This window comes from Natator depressus, chromosome 1 (assembly GCF_965152275.1).
Source record: "Natator depressus isolate rNatDep1 chromosome 1, rNatDep2.hap1, whole genome shotgun sequence".
NCBI lineage: Eukaryota > Metazoa > Chordata > Testudines > Cheloniidae > Natator > Natator depressus.
The window spans coordinates 343,588,177-343,607,629 of NC_134234.1; the positions used below are offsets into that span (position 1 = coordinate 343,588,177).

Consider the following 19,453-nt stretch of genomic DNA (forward strand, 5'->3'; position numbering starts at 1 on the left):
TAGCGGGCCTTGCCGGTGTCACAGGGCTGAGAGTCCGGCTGTCAGGGAGGAGCAGGAGTCATTAACCAGCGACTTTGCCAGGCGAGAATGGCTCCGGGCCACCAGGGATCCCCCCGCCAGGCTTCACCACAATGTTTCTGCCTTTTCCCTTTGCTCTGGGGCTGGCCATGGGATCCCGGGGCGCTGGGGGGTTCCCATGTCACATGGTGGGGCTCCCCCCGCCCCCAATGAGCGTAGCACTGGGGTCACATTGCCAGGTGAATGCTGGTGGGATGTCACTGTCACATCCACTCCCCACCCCCACCCAGCATTCCAGCGTGTCCTCGAAATCCGCTCCCCACGCCCCCGGGTGCACCCCGTGTCTGCTCCCCACCAGCCGCTGAGGGTTGGATTCCAGCAGCTCGGTGCTGACGGGCCGCCAGCTCCCCTGAAGAGAAGCCGGGTTGTGATTGCACCAGTGCTGCCCGGTTCCCCCTGCTCCCCCTCTGAGCTTGGCCCAGGTTTCTCCTGTTTCAGCCCTGCCCTTTTCCCTTCTCTTCCCGTGCGCCCAGTTTGAGCCCAGTGGGAACCACCCTGACCCCCCCACCGCCCCCCGAACCACGTGCCGTTCACTCGGCCCGCCACTGCTTGGCTGGCAGCACAACTCCCGAGGCAGCAGACTGCATTCGACCCAGTTCTCCTGGATAGAAATAACCCACCTGGTCACCCAGGCCTGAAGAGCACCCAGAGCGGATAGAATATCAGGCTGCGTTTCCTCAAGGGACAAAGGACATGGAGTGTCTGAATCCCGCCTGCCCCGTGTCATCCCAGCTCCTCCCGGGCACTTGGCTGAGCTCCTAGGAGCAGGGATGCCCTGGGGACCATTCGTTCCCGCTCTCTCCGCTCCAGCTCGTTCCTTACCACGTCTGCACCCTAGAGACAGTGGGGAGGGAGCCGTAAAGCTGGACACTGGGGTGATGGGCACGGTGGGGGCACGTGAGTCAGACCCCACAGCTCTGCTGCACAGACCCAGAGCCTCCCCACTGTGCATCCCCGGGGCCCTGCACGGATGGCAGCCAGCCGGGGGCCAGGGCTGCTGGGGTCAAGCAGCTCCTCCCGTGGGGTGGCCAGTGCCGGCACATGGCCAGTGTTGGTGGCTGCCGAGCGGCCTAACCCCTGGGGGATCAGAAAGGGGATGGAAATCAAGCGCAGGGCAAGCAAGGGACATGCATGAATAACACACAAGCTCTGGGCTGGGGGCTCCTGAAGTGAAAGTGGCCGAGGAGGAGAGAGAGAGTCTGACGGGCAGCCCCTCGGGGGCACCGGAGAGGCACTTCCAGCCAAGCTGGGGCCGGGTTCGTAGCATCGGACAAAGCGCTGGCCAGACGTCGCCTGGAATCCCGCGTGCAGGAGAGCCAGCTGCGCCCCGGCGGGGGGGCGGACCAGGGCTGGGATGGGGGGCTGTCTCACGACAGGAGAGTGGACATGCCTGGGAGGGGATCCGTCAGGGTGGGGGGTGAATGCCAGGGACAGGGAAAGCCAGGGAAGCTAAAGGATGGAGCCGGCACAGGACCAAATAACTGGCCAGGAGGGAACTGAAGCTGGCAACGAGAGGGTGGCCTCCTGTGGGGCCAGCATGGCAAATGAACCGGCCTGCAGCTGGAGGTGGGGAGATGTGGGAACGGGATCACGCAACGGGGCTGGAGTGACCCAGGAGTCTCGTCCGGTCCTGTGTTCCCTTCCCCACCCCCCGTCCCAGATCCCGGCCGCCAGCGTGTGCCCATGAGCGCGTCACCCCACCCGCGCCCACCACTGCGCCCCCTGACATCTCAGCACTGCCCTCCCTCGGCTCCCGGCCCTGGCCTTGCCGCCCACCCGGCCTCAGCCTCACACCCTGCTTCTTGCCCCAGGGCCTCATCCCGCTCCTCAGCTCTCGCTGCCCGGCTCTGCCTCCCTCCGACCTCGGCTGCGCGCGTCTCTGCACATCCCACCATCACCTCTTGTGTTTGCTTGTTCGCGAAGCTCCCTGCCCTGGGCTGCAAAGGCAGGGCGGGGGGGCGGTGGGGGGTGTGTGCACCCAGAGGCAGGGGTCTAGAGAGGGAAACACCCAGGCTGTAGTTTGGAGAGGAAACGAAGAGGAGGGGGCATTGGCAGGGGGCAAACGAAGCCTTTGTTTACACATGGCAGAGTTGGCCTGTGGAACTCATTGCCACAAGATGGAATGCAGGCCAAGAGCTGAGCAGGGGTCAGGACAGGCCTGGCCATTAGTAGAAATAACGAACATCCGCAGTCCCCTGCACATGGGCAAGGGTGGGGGGCCGAGGCGTGGGGCATCGGCTCTTGCGCTGCCTTCTGGGCAGGACAGCCAGCGGGGGTCGGGTGTCCCCGTCGGTTCCGGTTTCTCACTCAGACAGCAGCTCGGGTTTAAAGCGGCTCCTGTGACCAGGCCATGAATCATCCTCTGGTCCTGCCTCATTACCCGTCCTCTCCGATCTCCCGGCTCACCGCCAGCCCCTGGAACCTTCCAGCCCATGGAGAGCCAGCGTGCGCCCGGCTACAGCAAAGGGCAGCAGGCCCCCTAGTGCCATGGTTGCAGGGGCCTCAGGCTGCCCCATGACACCCCCCCCCAGAGCTGGCAGGGGGCAGGTTATGGTCACCCCCAGGGAATGACTAGGAGGAATGGGATAGGATAGAATTAGGAAAGAATCCAGGGGCGAGGTGGGGGGGGGGAGGCAGCACAGTGTAGTGGTTAGAGAAGCGGTTTGCTCGGAGTCAGGACTCCTGGGTTCTAGCCCTGGCTTCTGGAGGGGAGGGGGGTCTGGTGGTTAGAGCAGGAGGGGTGAGAGTCAGGACTCCTGGGTTCTATCCCTGGTCTCTGGAGGGGAGGGGGGTCTGGTGCTTAGAGCAGAGGGTAGTGAGGGTCAGGACTCCCGGGTTCTATCCCTGGCTTCTGGAGTGGAGGGGGGTCTGGTGGTTAGAGCAGGGGGGTGGTGGGGGTCAGGACTCCTGGGTTCTATTCCCCGCTCTGCCCCCCCCTCTGGGTGAGTCCCCTGAACACTCTGCCTTGGTTTCCCCAGCTGCGATACAGGGACCCATCCCGCCGGCCGCCCTTGCTGGGGGAACGGATTGCTTGCCAAGGGCGCTGAGCCCCTCGTGGCAGATGCTGGAGCCGGGAATGGCCCTTCGGTATTTCAGAGCCAAGGTGACTCCCCCGCTGGTGCTACAAGCTCCATCGACCCAGCTGAGCAAAGAACCGGAACAAATGAGCAGCCAGCCGAGTGGCTGACAGCCCAGCCGGGGCCCTTGCTGCGAGGCCGGAGCTCCCTCGGCTCAGGGGCGGATGGACGGACAGCGGGGCACAGGGAAGGGGCAGCTGGTCGCACCCCTAGCTTCCAGGCCCTGCCAGGCATGTGCCCGATGCCCTGCACTTAGTCCGCGAGGGATCAGCCAGCCCCAGCTCCGTGCTGGCCCTGGGAGACGAGCCCCGCTGGGCAGGCACGGAGCAGACGCGGTGGCCAAGCAGGTGCTGGAGGACCTGGGCACCGTCTGCCCAGAGGCCACGGAGCAAACACCACCCTGCCCTGGGTGAGAGACGTGCTGCATCCCAGGTAGGCCCAGAGCTGGGTCTCCAGGCCACACCAGACCTGCATCCCCCACCCTGTGGCACCTAAGCAGGCCATCAACCCACGGAGCCTGTGTCCTGCCCTGGCACAGGTGCTGACAGCTGCGGGGGGGGGGGGGGATGTCGGTCCTAGCCCTGGCCAGCATGGTACATAGTGAGGAGACCCCTGCAGGGATCAGCCTGAGCTTTGACCTTATTCATAGGCTGCCCAGCTCTGAACGCTATCCAGCAGCAGCATCCCCTGCGGCAAGGAGTTCCCCAGATCAGCTCCACGCAAGAGGTGGCGCCTTGTGCTTGCTCTGCGCCCGCTGCCCTGGGTGTGTCTTCTCCATGGGGCGGGGGTGAGGAGCCGGGGCACAATGGGAGCCAGACCAGAGAGAGGGGGGCTGCCCAACGGTATCCCCAGCATGGCGTCACGCGAGGACCTGGAGCCCCAAAGGCCAGGGAGCTCTCCCGAGATGGCGAATCCCCCACTGCCCCAGTCACCCACGCTCCCTGTTCACAGGGCGTGCCTGGTTTCTGATTGAAATTGGTCCAGCTCCCGCGTCCGGCCGGGGCTGCTTGTACCACCTTTCCCTGCCAGCTCGGAGCACCCAGGGGTGCCCGGGAGTTTCTCCCCATGGATGGCCTCCGGCCCTATAATCCAGGCTCCCCTCGCTCTCCTTTGGGTGAGCTGACCCGCTGAGCTCCTTCAGCTGCTCACGGGCGCCAATTTCCTCCAGCCTTTGCTCTGCACCTTCTGCAATCATCCCACATCCTTTTACCACCTGCCCCTAGAATGGGGGGCCGTATTCTCCCCAGCAGCATGTGGCCAGCCCACTGGGGTGGGGGCTAGTGAGAGAGGCCGCATGGGCTAGTGGGCTAAGCAGGGAATCCTGGGTCCCATTCCTGGCTTGTTGGGTGACCTCGGGCAGATCACCTCCCCTGCACTGTGCCTCAGTTTCCCCCTCTGTACAGTGGAGAGCTTGGCCTGACTGCCCCCCTCCAGGGCTGGCTATTGGGGCTGGGGGGGGGGCTGTGTTGGGGAGAGGGCTGGGCAGGGAGGTACCAGGAGGCTGGAATGGGCCCAGTGGATCCAAGCCCCAGCTAACTCCCCACTCCCCAGCCATCATCTCCAGGCTGCAGTCCCTGCATTGGGCTCATCAGGGAGAGTCCTGTGCAGGGGCCCTGGGGGACGGGAGCTCCATGCTTGGGGTGGGGGATGGGGGTCTCTGCAGCCGGCCGCCTGGGATTCCTGAATAACCAGGAGCAGAGGGAACCCGAGCCGGGGCCGCTATTAATAAAGGGCCGAGTCAGAGTGGACCCGGCATCAGCAGCCAGAAATACTCCTCGCCCTTTGCACACTCACGCCAGGCGCTGGGGACAGTCACAAAGCACACAGTGCAAACGACAGGGTGTGTGTACGGAGACAGGCAGACAGATAGATGGTTAGACTAGATAGATATGGTCTAGCTTGACTTTAGTCAGGCTTTTGATACTATCTCGCGTGACCTTCTCATAAACAAACGAGGGAAACACAACCTAGATGGAGCTGCTATAAAGTGGGTGCAGAACTGGTTGAAAACGGTTCCCAGAGAGGAGTTATCAGTGCTTCACAGTCAGGCTGGACGGGCATAACGAGTGGGGTCCCGCAGGGATCAGGTCTGGGTCCGGTTCTGTTCAATATCTTCATCAATGCTTAGATACTGGCATTGAGAGTACACTTAGAGAGTTTGTGGGCGATACCACACTGGGAGGGGTTGCAAGTGCTTTGGAGGACAGGATTAAAATTCAAAATGATCTGGGCAAACTGGAGAAATGGTCTGAAGTAAATAGGATTAAATTCAGTAAGGACAATGGCAAGCACTCCGCATGGGAAGCAACAATCAGTTGCACGCATACAGAACGGGAAATGACGGCCTAGGAAGGAGGACTGCGGAAAGGGATCTGGGGGTCCTAGTGGATCACAAGCTAAACATGAGTCAAGAGTGTAACACTTGCAAACAAAGCAAACGTCACTCTGGGCTGTATTAACGGGGGTGTTGTAAGCAAGACACGAGAAGTAATTCTTCTGCTCTACTCTGCGCTGATTAGGCCTCAACTGGAGTCTTGTGTCCAGTTCTGGATGCCACATTTCAGGGAAGATGTGGCCAACTTGGAGAGAGTCCAGAGAAGAGTAACAAAAATGATTAAAGGCCTAGAAAACATGACCTAAGAGGGGAGATTGAAAAAATTGGGTTTGTTTAGTCTGGAGAAGACCAGGCTGAGAGGGGACATGACAGTTTTCAAGTACATAAAAGATTGTTACAAGGAGGAGGGAGGCAAAATTCTTCTCATTAACCTGTGAGGCTAGGACAAGAAGCAATGGGCTTAAATTGCAGCCAGGGAGGTTTAGGTTGGACATTAGGAAAAACTTCCCGACTGTCAGGGGAGTTAAGCACCGGAATAAATTGCCCAGGGAGGTTGTGGACTCTCCAGCATTGGGGATTTTTAAGAGCAGGTTAGACAAACACCTGTCAGGGATGGATAATACCTAGTCCTCCACCTCCATGCTCCCCCCGTCAACTCCCCGGCCAGCCCAGGAGCGGCCTGCCGGCCACACTGCTGGCGACACTCAGGTGCCCCCCCTTGGCACGTCGGCCCCTCGAGGTGGGACAAGGACTCTGTACACATGCAGCACCTGGCGTCCAGGGCCCCGGCCCTGACTGGCAGCTCTCGGCACCATGGCACTGAGGATGAGGCATGGGGAGCGGGGAAGAAGGCTGCAGGTGCCAGGGGCGGTTGTACAGGATGGTGAGGAGTGGGGGCTGTTTGAAAGTGGAGAGAGATGTGGGGGGTGTCCGTCCTGGGGCTGTGTGTGTGTGTGTCCTGGGGGCTGTGTATGTGCTCTCAGCCTGCCCCCTGGCTCCGCCCCACAGGACTGACCCCCCACCCCACTCAGGACATGGCTCTTGCTGCCAGCCCAACCACTGGGTGCGCTCCTCCGAGGGGCACCTGGGGTCCAGCTCCACCAGGGCCAACGCTGCCCCCTTGCCCGGGTTGCCCGGGTGCTTCCAGGGCTCGGCCTGCTCCAGCCCCCCGGCTCACTGAGGGGCTCTAGCCTTGCACGGGCTGAGGAAGGCATCGCCCCTCCCTCCATGCAGCCCCTGCGCTTCCCAGGAGGCTGCCACCTGGGGCCCATTCCCCTCGTCCCACCGGCCCGGGCGGTCTCCCGGCTGCTCCCCCAGCCCAGTGGGGAGGGTCCCTGCTGGGGCCTAGCCAGAGAGGCCCAACCCGGAGGGTCAGGTGGGCCCATTCTGCTCCAGCATGAGCTCCAGGACCCCCTGCACAGACCCTGTGTGACGGCCAATCTGCCCTGTCCCCCGGGGAGCCGATCCCGGGATCGGTCGCCACCCTGGCCACAGATAGCACCGTGGGGCCAGCATCCGCCTCGCCTCAGCGCCCAGCCACCGGCTCTCGCTCGGCCTCCATCAGCTGGTCACAGAGCCCCCCACTCTCTGAAATCCCCCCCACCCGCCCCAGGACCTGCAGATGGGATCCAGCCACCTCACACCCGGTCTTGGTGAAGCCGGCACACGGGAGGCCTCTGGCATGATGCGATCCCCACAGCATGGAGCGGCAGGAGGCTGGGAGGGGAGCCCTGGGCCAGAGGGGGCCAGCAGCGGGGAAGGGGCTCAGCCCGTGTGATTTAGGGGCAGGCTGAGAACCCAGAGCCTCACTGGGCACCTCCAGCCGGGGCTGCCTGCCGAGCACTGGGGCTGGCCAGGGAGGGCAGCGTGGCCAAGCCCTCCGGTTACGGGGGGCCCCTCGAGCAGACAGCTCCCCGGAGGGTGATCTGCCACGCTAGGCCCTGGCCTCGCACACACTCAGCCCCCATGCTGCTGAGTCGGGGGGGGGGCCCAGCCCCCAGGAGCCTGGCACCATCAGACAGTCACACTGTGCCTGACCCTTGCAGCTCAATATAGCAGCTGAGCACTGGCCCGAAGCACCTGGCTGGCGCGGCCCGGGGTGAGGAACACACTCCCTGCCAGCCGGCAGAGAACACGGTGTGCTTGGCCAGATGGGCCCTTGCCCCTCCGCAGAGGGGCTGTGCGGGTCAGAGCTCAGGGGAGGGGGCTTCGGGCTCGCAAGGGGCATTTCACCAGCCAGCCACCCCCTGCATCTGCAGCCCCAGCGGGGTCCCACCGAGCAGCCTCCAGCCGTGTGGGGGAGTAGAGAACCTAGACTCGCGCCAGCACTTCACAGCCCAGCTGACCTGGCCCAGGTAGCCCCGATCCCTGGACCCCTGCCTGGCTCACCGCCCTGAGCCCCTGGGGCTGCGGGCCGCGCGCTCCATGCAGTGCCCAGGGCAAGGGGGAGTGTCCTGGCTTGGGCTATGCTCAAGGCTCTTATGGTGCGTGGGGGGCAAACTGGTCCAGGCCTGGCCCTGAGCCTGCTCAGGAGGGGGCTGGACAGGGACAGGCTGGGCTAGAAACCTGGAGCTGAGGAGAGCAGCTGGGGAGCGCTCTGGCTCCTGCCTGAGCTGGCTCTGGGGAGAAGCTGGAGCCCCATTTCTCCAGCCTAGCGTTCTCTCCACCGTCACGGAGCAGCGATGCAGGTGTGCCATCAGCTAGCCCCCGAGGAGAGTGCCCCTGCGCAGTCACAGCGGGGCCCAGCAACCCCAGCAGCCAGGAGCTCCTTCTGGGCTTGGCTTTACGCTGCCTCGGAAGGTGCCCATCCCCACAGCATCTGGGCCATTCTGGACAGGGCCCAGGGTTGCAGCTGGGGGAAATTTCCCATCGACTCCCCCAGAGCAGGATCCTGACCCATGGCTTCAGAGCAGGCAGCGGCTCCCCTCAGGTCTGTCTCCCAGCACAGGCTGGGCCAGCCCCCTTTGGTGTCCCCAGAAGTGGGGCTTGCTCAGGCCGGGTTCTTGCTCTACCCCGGGTCCAACCTGTGAGTCTGGCTCAGCCCCCGCCCAGCACGAGGCAACTCCCAGGACAGATCCAGGCTCCGTGGATTTAGAAAGTTCTTTTACCAAGTTACAACATTCAACAACCACAAAGAGAGGGAGCCCCCGAGCGCGCGAGTCGGGGGGGCAGCCGCAGGTCCAGTTGGAGAGCAGGGACGCAGGGCTCGGCACGGACAGGCCAGAACAGGAGCCGGCCACGGGGCCAGGTCAGCCCCCCGCAGCCCAAATGCAGGCACTTCCAGAATACATGCCCAGGGAAAGGTGTCAAGCTTCGGGGCCATTTTGAAGACCCCATGAGAGCCCCTTTCTTTTGAACAGCCCCCTCCCTGCCCGTCCGTGCTGACCGTTCACGAGCAGTCGTGACACCAGTGAGCGTGCAAACGCCACCCACACAGCCCTGGGGCCAGCGCCCACGGCTTGCACGCCGAGGGCAGAAGAAAGGGGTGCGCTAACATTGAAATGAGGTGACGGGGGAAGGTTTGTAGCAGGGGCCCTCGGGCGAAGGGGTGACAGCGAGATGCAACGCCCGGGTGGAGACGAGGAAACCAGGGGGGCTCCCGCTTTAAAAATAAATAAATCTCTCTCCCTAGGGACTGTCTGGCACCTGGGTCTTCCCTGCTGAATGGCACCGAGACAGTCAGACCTTCCCAGACGTGGAGCACAAGTGTAAAGACAGATTTTAAATATTGCCAACTAAAAACTCTGGCCCAGGCTTGCCCGCTGCTTCAAGCACCACGTGACCTCCTTGGTTTTCAATTATTGCAGTGGATCACGCCGAGCGCCAGGCCAGCAGGGGGCAGGGTTCTGGTGGGTGGGGCGGGGAGCATTGGGTATTGGTCTCTAGCGCCCCCCTCAGGCCGACCTGGAGAGGAGCCAATGTGTTCTGGAGAGGGGAGTGGGGAGGAAGAGGTGGGCGCAAGTTCGGAAGGGCTGGGCTTCGGTGGAGGTGTAGGGTGGAGACCTGGCACAGTCCCTGGCAGAAGGGGGGGTGGCAGGCTGGTGCCCATCCTCCCTACCCCGGCCAAGGCCTATCCTGCCACTCCCAGGCTGTCGGCAGCTTGTCCGAGGTAACAATGCTCCATGGCAGTGGCCACATAGGGGCGCCGAGAGCCAGGCAGTGTGAACCTCCCCTGGTGGGGCACACAGAGGGGCTCCCGGCGCAGCTGGGCTGGCCTGGCTGGGAACCAGACTCGCGCTGGAAATGACCAGAGCCCTGGCTGGGGTTCCCTTGGGATCCCAGCTCCCCCATGGCAGGGCGGGGGCTGGGATGGTGGGGGAGCAGTGCGGGTCAGGGTGGGGGCTGGGATGGAGGGGGGGCAGGGCGGGGGCTGGGATAGAGGGGGCAGGGCAGGGGCTGGGGCTCCACTGGAACAGGTTCTGTTTGGGGAGTCGATGGCAGGGACCCCTGTTACCCCCCACCTCCCCACTAGTTGGTGCTATGATCCAATGGGACCGGACCCAGCTCAGAGGGGGGAGCCCCAGGGATGGCTGAGGCCGCTTTCCAGGGAGCCCCTCACTCTCCCACGGGGCCTGCAGCCCACCCCCTCCCTATCCCAGCCACCCCACACATCCACGCACCCACCAGAGCAGCATCCTGGGCTGACCTGCAGGGGGCTGGAGTCTCCCTTCCCTGCCCCACAGATGCAGTGTCCCTGACCCTGAGCCCCGATGCAGTAACGGGGGGGCAGATGCTGCCATGGCATGACTGACCGGGGGTGGGGGGTGACCTCCATGCACTGAGGGGGGCTGGAGCAAGGGTCTCCAGCCCTCCCAGTGGCAGCAGGCCATGGGGGGTAAGGGGGCGGATCTCGCGTGCGTGTGTGGCATGGCCCAGGCGCGGCGCTCCTCAGGCTGGCACGGAGCTGGCGCAGGACCGCTTCAGGCAGGGGTACAGAAGCAAGGCAACTGCAGCTACCGCAAAGAGGATGATGGGCTTCAGCCCCCCGGCCGGGACCTGAGGGGGAAGATGGGGGGGAGGTCAGTGCTGTGCCCCACAGCCTTCCAGCGCCTCCAGGGAGCCCAGGCTGCTCAGCGGCTGCAGGGTGGGGGCCAGGCTGGGAGGCACCTGGAGCCTGGGGGGGCGGGTTCTCCTGGAGCCCCCATTCCAAACGTGCCCGTGGCCCAGCTGCGGGGTGATGCCAGCAGGAGCGGACCCCGGCAAGCAGGGAGCGGTGGGCACCTCGGACCCGGAGTTCACCAGCCGCCCTGCGGAGCTACTGGCTAGCTGCTAACAGCTGGGTGGGGGGCAGCCTTCCCCAGGGGAGCACGGAGAGATGGGGTCCCTCGCTCTCACACGCTCCCTCTCTGGGGGGACCCTGGGCTCAGACCCAGTGGGCCCCAATCTCCCAGGGCCACTCCCCCGTCTTGTTTCCCATGGCCCCAGTGATGGGGCGCCCGCCCCTCCCCCCGCCTAGCCCACTGGTTCCCATCCTCTGGGGGGCCAAACGTTGTCCCACGATTCTTGGCAGCCACAAAGGATTGTGGGATTTGAGTCCTGGGAAAAAAACATGGGCAGCTGGGGGATGCTGTGAGGGGGTGGGGGGATGGTGAGGGGTCTGAGGCATGCAGGGGGCTGGCTGCTTAGCAGGGGGGTTTGTCCTGCGCTCCTCGCCCCGCAATGGGCACTCAGAGGGCTTTGCCCGGGGATCCCAAAGCCTCTCACCAGGGCAGGGACCTGGTGCTGCAGCCCGATTGTGGGGAACACACTGGGGCTCTGGCCGAGGAGGCAGTGGAGATGGGGCTAGGACCCCGGTGCTGAGGGCGTCACACCTCATTACTGATGCCCCTCGAATCCTCTGCCGATGCACAGTGCCCCCTGCTGGCCACCTGGGGCGCAGGCCCTGCCACTGGGCTCAGAGGGGCAGGAAGGGCCAGGTGTGACAGCAGGGGAAGGGAGTTGGTTGCCCCAGCGCCAGCCCCACACACACACACAGGGGCAGTGCCCGGGGCACCCGCAGGGGCACTTGTTGCCCTCAGCAGTAGGGACGAGGTGCCATGTCTTTAGCGTATCTGACCTTTGAGGCACCAGCCCCTTTCCCAAGCGGGCATGCCCCTCCCCAGCACTGTCTCTGGCTGGCGGACCGGAGCAAGCGCCTGGGGAGATGGAGAGCAGAGGGGTGGATGAGGGGAGAGGCGAGGGGCAGGGATCGGAGGCAGGTGCTGGAGGCCCAAAGCAGCGGCGGGACTGGGAGCAGCCTGCCATGCACGGGGAGAGCCAAGCAGGGGCCTGGGCCAGGCCGCGGGGAAGGGGAGATACCAGTACCTGGTCGGCATTAGGAAGAGGTCTCGGCCCACCAGCACCAGAGCAGAGCCGCTATAACAACCAGTCCTATGAGGGGGAGGGAGATCTCGGGGGCGGGGTGGCTCTATGGGGGGAGAGCAGGGAATGGAATGGGGCGGCAGCCACAGGCCGGGGGTTGGGGGTGGATGGAGATGAGAAGGGAGAGAAAAGAGAGATTAAATCACAGGCTGCTTGGCCTTGTCTCGGTGTCACCCTAGCCCTGCCCCAGCGGGCTCTCAAAGCTGGGAAGGGGGCGGCTCCTGCTGGGGGGCTGAGCCACAGGAAGGGGCGCTGGGGTGGGCTGGTGGGTCAGGCTGGGCCGCGGGTGGGGGCTCCCTGGCAGAGTGTCCTTGGCCCAGTGTGCACCAGGTCAAGCCCCAGCTCCAGCGGCTATTGACCAGCCCCGGGCTCAAACCGTCGCCGTCCGGGTCCAGGCAGCTTCTGTGCCCGGCTGGTACCTCCCCCCAGCACTGGGCGCTGCTTCCTGCATGCCGCTGGCTGAGACCCCCATATCGCCCCCACTCAGGCTCCCTGGAGCAGCGTCCCCCTCTGCCTCAGCGGGTCCAGCCAAGAACGGGGTCTGTGGGAAAGTGGTGGGCACCCGCGAGGCGGCAGCTTGGCACAGCCATTGCCCACAAGCCCCATCCCTTGTGGGAGCGTGGCACAGTCAGCACCCACCGGGCACCCCCCACGGCAGTGTGGCAGCGTTGTTACCCACACCTGTCACCTGCGGCGCCCCTGCCCGCGGCCGTGTGGCACCCCCGGGGCACACCTACCCGCCCGTCAGCGGGGACGGTGCCGTTGAGTCTCTGGATTTCCGCCCGGCACAGCCTCAGCTCCTCCTGCAGCTGCTGGCGCTCCTGCTGGATGGCCTGGTACTGCCGCTGCAGCTCCCGCAGCTCGGTCTGCATGTTGTCACACTGCAGGGGCAGGGAGAGGGGCATGAGCAGCCCCTGGGGAGCCCCTCCCCCTGCCCTACAGCCCCCGCCCGGGCAGGGCCAGGATGGGTACCTTGCTCTGGGCCAGCTGCACCTTCTCCTCCTCGCTCTGCAGCTTGAAGCGCAGGCTCAGCTCGGAGTCGTCCTCCTCGTCCTGGCTCAGGGGCTCCTTGCGGCTGGGGGCGCTGATGGTTCTCGTGTTGTCCACCATTTTGAAGGAGACGCTGCCGCTCAGGCGGGGGCTGGCGCGCCGGGGAGAGAGGGTCCGGCACACCGGGGCATGGATCACTTCCGAGTCCGTCGACTTGTGAGACTCTTCTGACCTGCTCCTGGATCTGCAACGGGAGCCCGCGGCCCCGGGCAGAGACTGCAGAGCCGCTCCTGGCCCACCCGGCCCCCATGGGGAGGAGGCGCCTGGCCCAGCCAAGGGCAGAAGGCTCCTGGCCCAGCACAGCCCCGACTGGCCCAGCCCAGCCTAGCCCAGCCAGCGAGAGGTGGCCTGGCCCAGCTCAGCCCAGCCCAGCTCCGCTCCAACAGCCCAGCCAGCGGGAGGTGGCCTGGCCCAGCCCAGTTCAGAACTAACCAGTCCAGCCCAGCACAGCCCTGCCCCAGCTCAGCTCCGACGACCCAGCCAGGGGCCTGCCCACCTGCTCACAGATCCCCTGAAGATTCTGGTTCAAGCCCCAGCTGCCAGAGGGGACAGGAAGCAGGTCCTGAGCCCAGCTGCCGCCTGGGGTCTGAGGCTGGGCTCCCCGGCCTGCGCCACCCTATTGACCCTTCCAGCCTCCTTACCTGTACTTCTGGGCTTCCAGGTTCTCCAGATGGTGCACCATGATCTTGTTGCTCTCTTGCAGGGTCTGGTACTCCTCTGTCAGGTCCCGGTACTGCTCCCGCAGGGACAGCAACTCCTCTGGAAACACACAGGCTGCAATGGGGCACAGCCCGCAACAGGGCCGCCACCTCACAGGAGACCTTCACCCCCACACTGCCCCCTACAGCCCCCGCCTCACAGGAGACCCACACCCCCACGTTGTCATGGAGTGTGGGGGAGTCCCGGCCCTGCACCCCTCTTCCTGGGATCCACTGAGACTCTCAGCCAGCAAGTAAAACAGAAGGTTTATTGGACAACAGGAAAACAGTCCAAAACAGAGCTTGTGGGTACACCCAGGACCCCTCAGTCAAGTCCTTCTGGGGGAGCAGGGAGCTTAGACCCCAGCCCTGGGGTTCCCTGCGTTCCTCCACCCAGCCCCAAACTGAAACTAACCCCCCCCAGCAGGTTCCCTGCTGCAGCCTCCGTCCACATTCCTGGGCAGAGGTGTTACCTCCTCCTCCCCCTCCTGGCTCAGGTAACAGGCTCTCAGGTCTCCCATTCCCAGGGCACATTCCCAGGTCAACACTCCCCTCTCCCTGCTGCGTCACATCGTCACACCCTCCCCCCAGCCTCTGCCTCACAGGAGACCCACACACCACAGTGCCCCCCATGACCACCACCTCCACAGCTCCCTGGGGCTGCTTTCCAAGCACCCATTCCATTCCAATGCCACCAGTCTGGGGCTGCGCCTGGCTCAGCCCTGGGGCTGGGGGTTCCTACCCACCACCACCTCCCTGCTACCAGTTCCCACCCACGCGGCACAGCTGGGAACCAACCGCTGGGAGCAGAATCCATCTGGGTGCAGACAAGGGGAGGACACAGGGGCTGCGCACGACACCCCCAGCACCGTGCTGACAGACAGGAGCCTGCCCCATTCTGGACTACCCACCCCACCCGCTGCAGCACAGCACCCCCTAGTGCTGCCCTACCCAGCTCCCTACAGCACAGTGCCCCGGGACAAAGTGGGAATTTTCTTAATGTTTTGTATGACTACAGAGTGCCTCAGTTTCCCCTATGTGTTGCACAAATATCTAGGGCTAGGTGGTGGGACAAGGGTGTGTGATTGTTGCACAGACCCCTAGGAGGCAGGTGTGACTGCCAGATGGCTGCCTGCGCACAGACATGGCCAGGGCCCATCCTCTGCAGGTGTTGGAGAACAAAGAGAGGTGGAGGCCAGGTGCCTGGCTTGCTGGGAAAGAGACAAAGGAAGGAGGAGGGGCAATGGGGCGTGACTGAGGGTGGGCTGTTGGAGGCTAGTCAGTCTCCAGGTTTGGGACTCAAGGGGAGAGCCCAGGGCTCTGGTCCCCGCAAGCTGGACTTTGCTGTAACTTCCTGCTTTCTGTGCTAACAAACTCTGTTCTACACTGTGTTCCCGACCACTAATAAACCTCCTGTGTCACACACTGGCTGGGAGTCACTGCTGGCTGCAGAGTTGGGGTGCATGGCCCCATTGGGGGTGTGTGAGGCTTCCCCACGCATCCCAGCCAGGTGGACTCACTGTGGGGAGCATGGATGGGGGGGCTGAACGCTCCGATGTCAGACCCAGGAGACGCTGTACCCAAGGGGGATTGCCCTGGTGAGAGCATGCCCTGAGGGGTGTCACACTGCCCCCAGGGTCCTGTTGGGCCCCCCCTGAGAGCGGTGACAGAGCCCCAAGCCTGGGCACCCGTGACAGCCCCCTAGCGCCACGCTCGGGTATTGGGGTCAGCACTGACTGCCGGGGAGAGCGCCCCCTGCTGAGCCCCCCACTTCCTCCAGCACAGTGCCCCCTAGTGCCTCACTGGGACCAGCACTTACTGCCAGGGGAGAGCATCCCCTGTTGAGCCCACCCCCACCCCAGTCCCCACAGCTGAGTGGGGATCCCAGTGGCAATACCTTGGAGCACAGCCAGCTTGTCAGCGGGGCCCTCGGCCCGGGCCTGGCCGCTGGCCTTCATCGTGATCTCGGCGCGCAGGGTGGTGATCTCCGTCTCGTACTCCTCGCGGACCCGCTGGAAGCGCTGCAGCTCGGCCTGCAGCCGGCACAGCTGCTCCTGCAGGGCAGCGATCTCGTTCTCGTGGATGGCAGCCACCTCCTCCGCCTCCAGCCGCAGGCCGTGGATCTCTTCGTTGGCCTCCTGCAGCTCTCGCTCCACCTGCTCCAGCTCCGACTCCTTCATATCCTGCAGGGAGCTGAACTCATCCTTCAGCGTGCGCATCTGAGCTGTGGGGGGAGAGGCGGGGTGAGAGCCTGGCGCCAGAGAACCATTACTGCCCCGTCACCTGTCCAGTGCCTTCTGGCCAGGGGACTGCAGTGAGGGAGGCGTTCGAGAGCCAGAATGATCCCAAAGCACCCGCCAGCCTGCATGCACTAGGATCACTTCACCCACCACTGAAATGCAGCCACCTCTGGGGCAGGACGTGGCACTTTGGGACAGGAAGTAAGGTATAACCACATAGCCAATTGAATCTCTGGGCAGTGGATCCGGGGAGGCAGGATGAAAAAAGGCGAATGGCGCACCCCACCCAGTCCCACAGAACAGCCAGGCCCCCCAAGAGACACCTCCCACCTGAGGGTGCCTGGCCCCCACCTGCAACAATGCCAAACAGCTTTGCCTCCCAGCCCATCTGCTGGCTGCCACAGGACCTTCTGCTGGCCTGCGCCAGCACCACCTCTGGGCTGGCTCCTGGTCCTGCCCCAGGAGCCTAATCCCTGGCCAACCCACCTGCCCCCCGCTGGGGCCTGCTCCGACCACCAGGCCAGGAACGGACAAGCAGGGAGGAGCGGTGCCTGGAGAGCACCCACTGGGTGGGCGCAGGGGGAGGGAAGTGGGTGGAATGAGGACCACAAGCTGGGGATGGGGGCCCTGGGGACAGTGGGGTTGGGGAGGCAGTAGGGGAGCCCCTGGGGGAGCTGCAGGGGGGGTGGATATAGGCCAGGCAGGCTGTGGAGGCAAAGAGCTGGGAGTGTGGAGCAGGGGGACCCATGGCATGATAGTGGTGAGGGAACCGTGGGGTATGCATTTGGGAGTTGGGGGAGGGGGTGTGTAGGGGTGAAGAGAGCCATGATGGGTGCTGGGGATGACAGTTTGGGGGGGAGGGGGTGGTTGGGAGGGGCGACTCCTGGCGGGTGCAAGGCAGATCCCTTGGGAGCAGGGGTGACTGGGGGAAGTTGGAGTGCGGCTGGGTGGGGGCAGGGAGTACCCCCTGGAAGGCTGACCTTGGGGTTACAGTCCCCTGAGTGAGTGGTCCCTGGGGGGAGGAGCTGGGGGATGGAGACCCTGGGTGAGGATGCCAGGTGGGGGTCCCTGAGCAAGGGTTGTCAGGGAGGCTTGTCTCACGGGGGGATTCCCGGGGCAGGGCTTGCTAGGCAGGAGAGTGCCAGGAAAGTAGTTGCTGGGGTGGGAAGGTCCCCAGGAGGGGTAGTTGCCTGATGATTACTGGACCGGGGGGACGGGGGCTCCCTGAGAGGCAGTTTCTGGGTGGGTGGTCCCTGGGAGGCAGGTACCTGTGGGTTGGTTGCTGGGCGGTTGCCAGGCAGGGGGTCCCTGGGGGGTAGGTCCTAAGGGGGGGCTGGTTTCTGGGTGCGGTGGTCCCCAAGGGGTGGTTGCTGTGCAATTACCAGGGGGTACCCAGGGTGGGGGAGGCCAGTTGCTGGGCAGTGAGTCCCCAAGGCGGTTGCCAGGTGGGGACTCCATGGGGGGCAGTTGCTGGGGAGTGGTGCCCAGAAGGTGGCTGCCATGCAAGGGGTTTCTGGTGGGCATTTGCTGGGCAGGAGCCCCCTGGGGAATGGTTGCCAGGCGGAGGGGACCCAGGGGGATGGGTCTCAGGTGGGGAGGACCTGGGGCGGGGATTGCTGGTGGCGCTCCCTGGGAAGTGGCTGCTGGCAGGGGATCCCTAGGGGGCAGTTGCCAGCGAGATCCCTTGGGGGCGGCTGCTGGGGGACCCCTAGAGGGCGTTTGCCGAGTGGGGGATCCTTGGGGGTGGTTGCTGGGCGGGGAGTCCCCAGGGGGCAGTTGCCAGGTGGGGGGTCCCCGTGGGCCAGCTGTCGGGCAGGGGTTCCCAAAGGGTGATTTCTGGCTGGGGATCCCTGAAGGGTGGTTGCTGGAGGGTTCCAGGGAGGTGGTTTCTGGGTGTGGGGGACCCCTGGGGTTGATTGGCAGGCAGAGGTTCCCAGGGGGCAGTTCGACTGGGGGGGTCTCTGGGGCATGGTTGCCGGGGGTGGGGTATCCCTGGTGCAGTTGCTGGGGCGTCTCTGGGGGGTAGTTGCCAGGGTGCCCTGGGGGAGGTTGCCAGGGGAGATCCTCAAGGGGCAGTTGCCGCGGGAGCTCCTGGGGGGTGGCTGGGAGGGCCCCTGGGGGCAGTTGCCAGGGTGATCTCCAGGGCCTAGGGGGTCCCCTGGGGGGCAATTTCCGGGGAGGGTCCCAGGGGGTGGTTGCCAGTGAGATTGCCAGGGGGCAGTTGTTGGGGGGGTCCCCAGGGGGTGGTTGCCGAGGGGTTCTGGGGGGCAGTTGCCGGGGGGCGGTTGCTGGGGGGGGTCCCTAGGTGGTGGTTGCCAAGGGGCGGTTGCCAGCGGGTCCCCAGAGGGTGGTTGTTGAGGGGTCCCCAGGGGCGGTTTCCAGGGGGCAGTTGCCGGGGGACGGTTGTTGAGGGGTCCCCAGGCCGGTTGCTGGGGGGGGCGGTTGCCAGGGAGTCCCAAGGTTGCGGTTGCCGGGGGGTCCCCGGGCCAGTTGCTGGGGGCCAGTTGCCAGGGGGTCCCCAGGCTGGTTGCCAGGGGGTGGTTGCTGGGGGGTCCCCGGGCCGGTTGCTGGGGGGCAGTTGCTGGGGGGTCCCCAGGCCGGTTGCCAGGGGGCATTGCTGGGGGGTCCCCGGGCCGGTTGCCGGGGGGCGGTTGCCAGAGGGTCCCCGGGCCGGTGGCACTCACTGCCCACGGAGGTGGAGGGCGTGAGCTCCATGGCTGCCTCCCCTGGCTCCAGGCCGGGCTGGCCCCTGCGCGCAGCCCGGGCGACCCCGCGCGGTTCCAGCTGCTCCGGCCCGGCCTGCGGCTCGCGCCCCCTGCTGGCAGGGCCAGGCCCAGGGACCGGCAGGGCCGGGGCCTTCTCCTCTGCCCCACCAGTGCACCCCCTGCCTGGTGCCCCCAGGGCCCAGGGCGACACCCCCCTATGGGCCCCAGCGTGGCACGGCCCCCGTGGGCTACAAGCCCCAGCGTGGCACGGCCCCCGTGGGCTACAAGCCCCAATGTGGCACGGCCCCCGTGGGCTACAAGCCCCAGTACGGCACGGCCCCCGTGGGCTACAAGCCCCAGCATAGCACGGCCCCCATGGGCTATGGGCCGCAGTGCAGCATGGCCCCCGTGGGCTACAAGCCACAGCGTGGCACAGCCCCCATGGGCTACAAGCCCCAGCGTACCACGGCCTCTGTGGGCTACAAGCCCCAGCGTAGCACGGCCCTCAGGGCCTACAAGCCCCAGTACGGCACGGCCCCCGTGGGCTACAAGCCCCAGTACGGCACGGCCCCCACGGGCTACAATCCCCAGCATAGCACGGCCCCCATGGGCTACGGGCCCCAGTACGGCATGGCCCCCGTGGGCTACAAGTCCCAGCGTAGCACGGCCCCCATGGGCTACGGGCCACAGTGCAGCATGGCCCCCGTGGGCTACAAGCTACAGCGTGGCACGGCCCCCATGGGCTTTGGGCCCCAGTATGGCATGGCTCCCATGGGCTACAAGCCCCAGCGTAGCATGGCCCCCGTGGGCTACAAGCCCCAGCGTGGCACCACTTCCTTGGGCTACAAGCCCCAGCATGGCACTGCCCCCATGGGCTACAAGCCCCAACATAGCACTGCCTCCTTGGGCT

At 65.1% G+C, this 19,453-nt stretch overlaps 1 protein-coding gene across 5 annotated transcripts in view; it reads right to left on the reverse strand.

Moving 5' to 3' along the window:
- Positions 1-9,929: 9,929 nt before the first annotated feature.
- The window catches only part of CCDC136 (coiled-coil domain containing 136), a 35,899-nt gene continuing 26,375 nt past the window's right edge, over positions 9,930-19,453 (reverse strand). Inside the window, exons 5-10 of one of the 5 annotated variants that reach the window (XM_074942754.1) lie at positions 15,496-15,822; positions 13,542-13,659; positions 12,823-13,084; positions 12,588-12,731; positions 11,794-11,896; positions 10,328-10,485 (exon numbers count right to left, since the gene is read on the reverse strand). In XM_074942754.1, coding sequence (XP_074798855.1) covers positions 11,804-11,896; positions 12,588-12,731; positions 12,823-13,084; positions 13,542-13,659; positions 15,496-15,822 — 944 coding nt within the window. In that variant the 3' untranslated portion in view covers positions 10,328-10,485; positions 11,794-11,803. Of the gene's footprint in view, positions 10,486-11,793; positions 11,897-12,587; positions 12,732-12,822; positions 13,085-13,541; positions 13,660-15,495; positions 15,823-19,453 lie in introns of all 5 variants that reach the window. The other 4 variants (XM_074942756.1, XM_074942753.1, XM_074942755.1 and 1 more) reach the window with 4 other exon arrangements.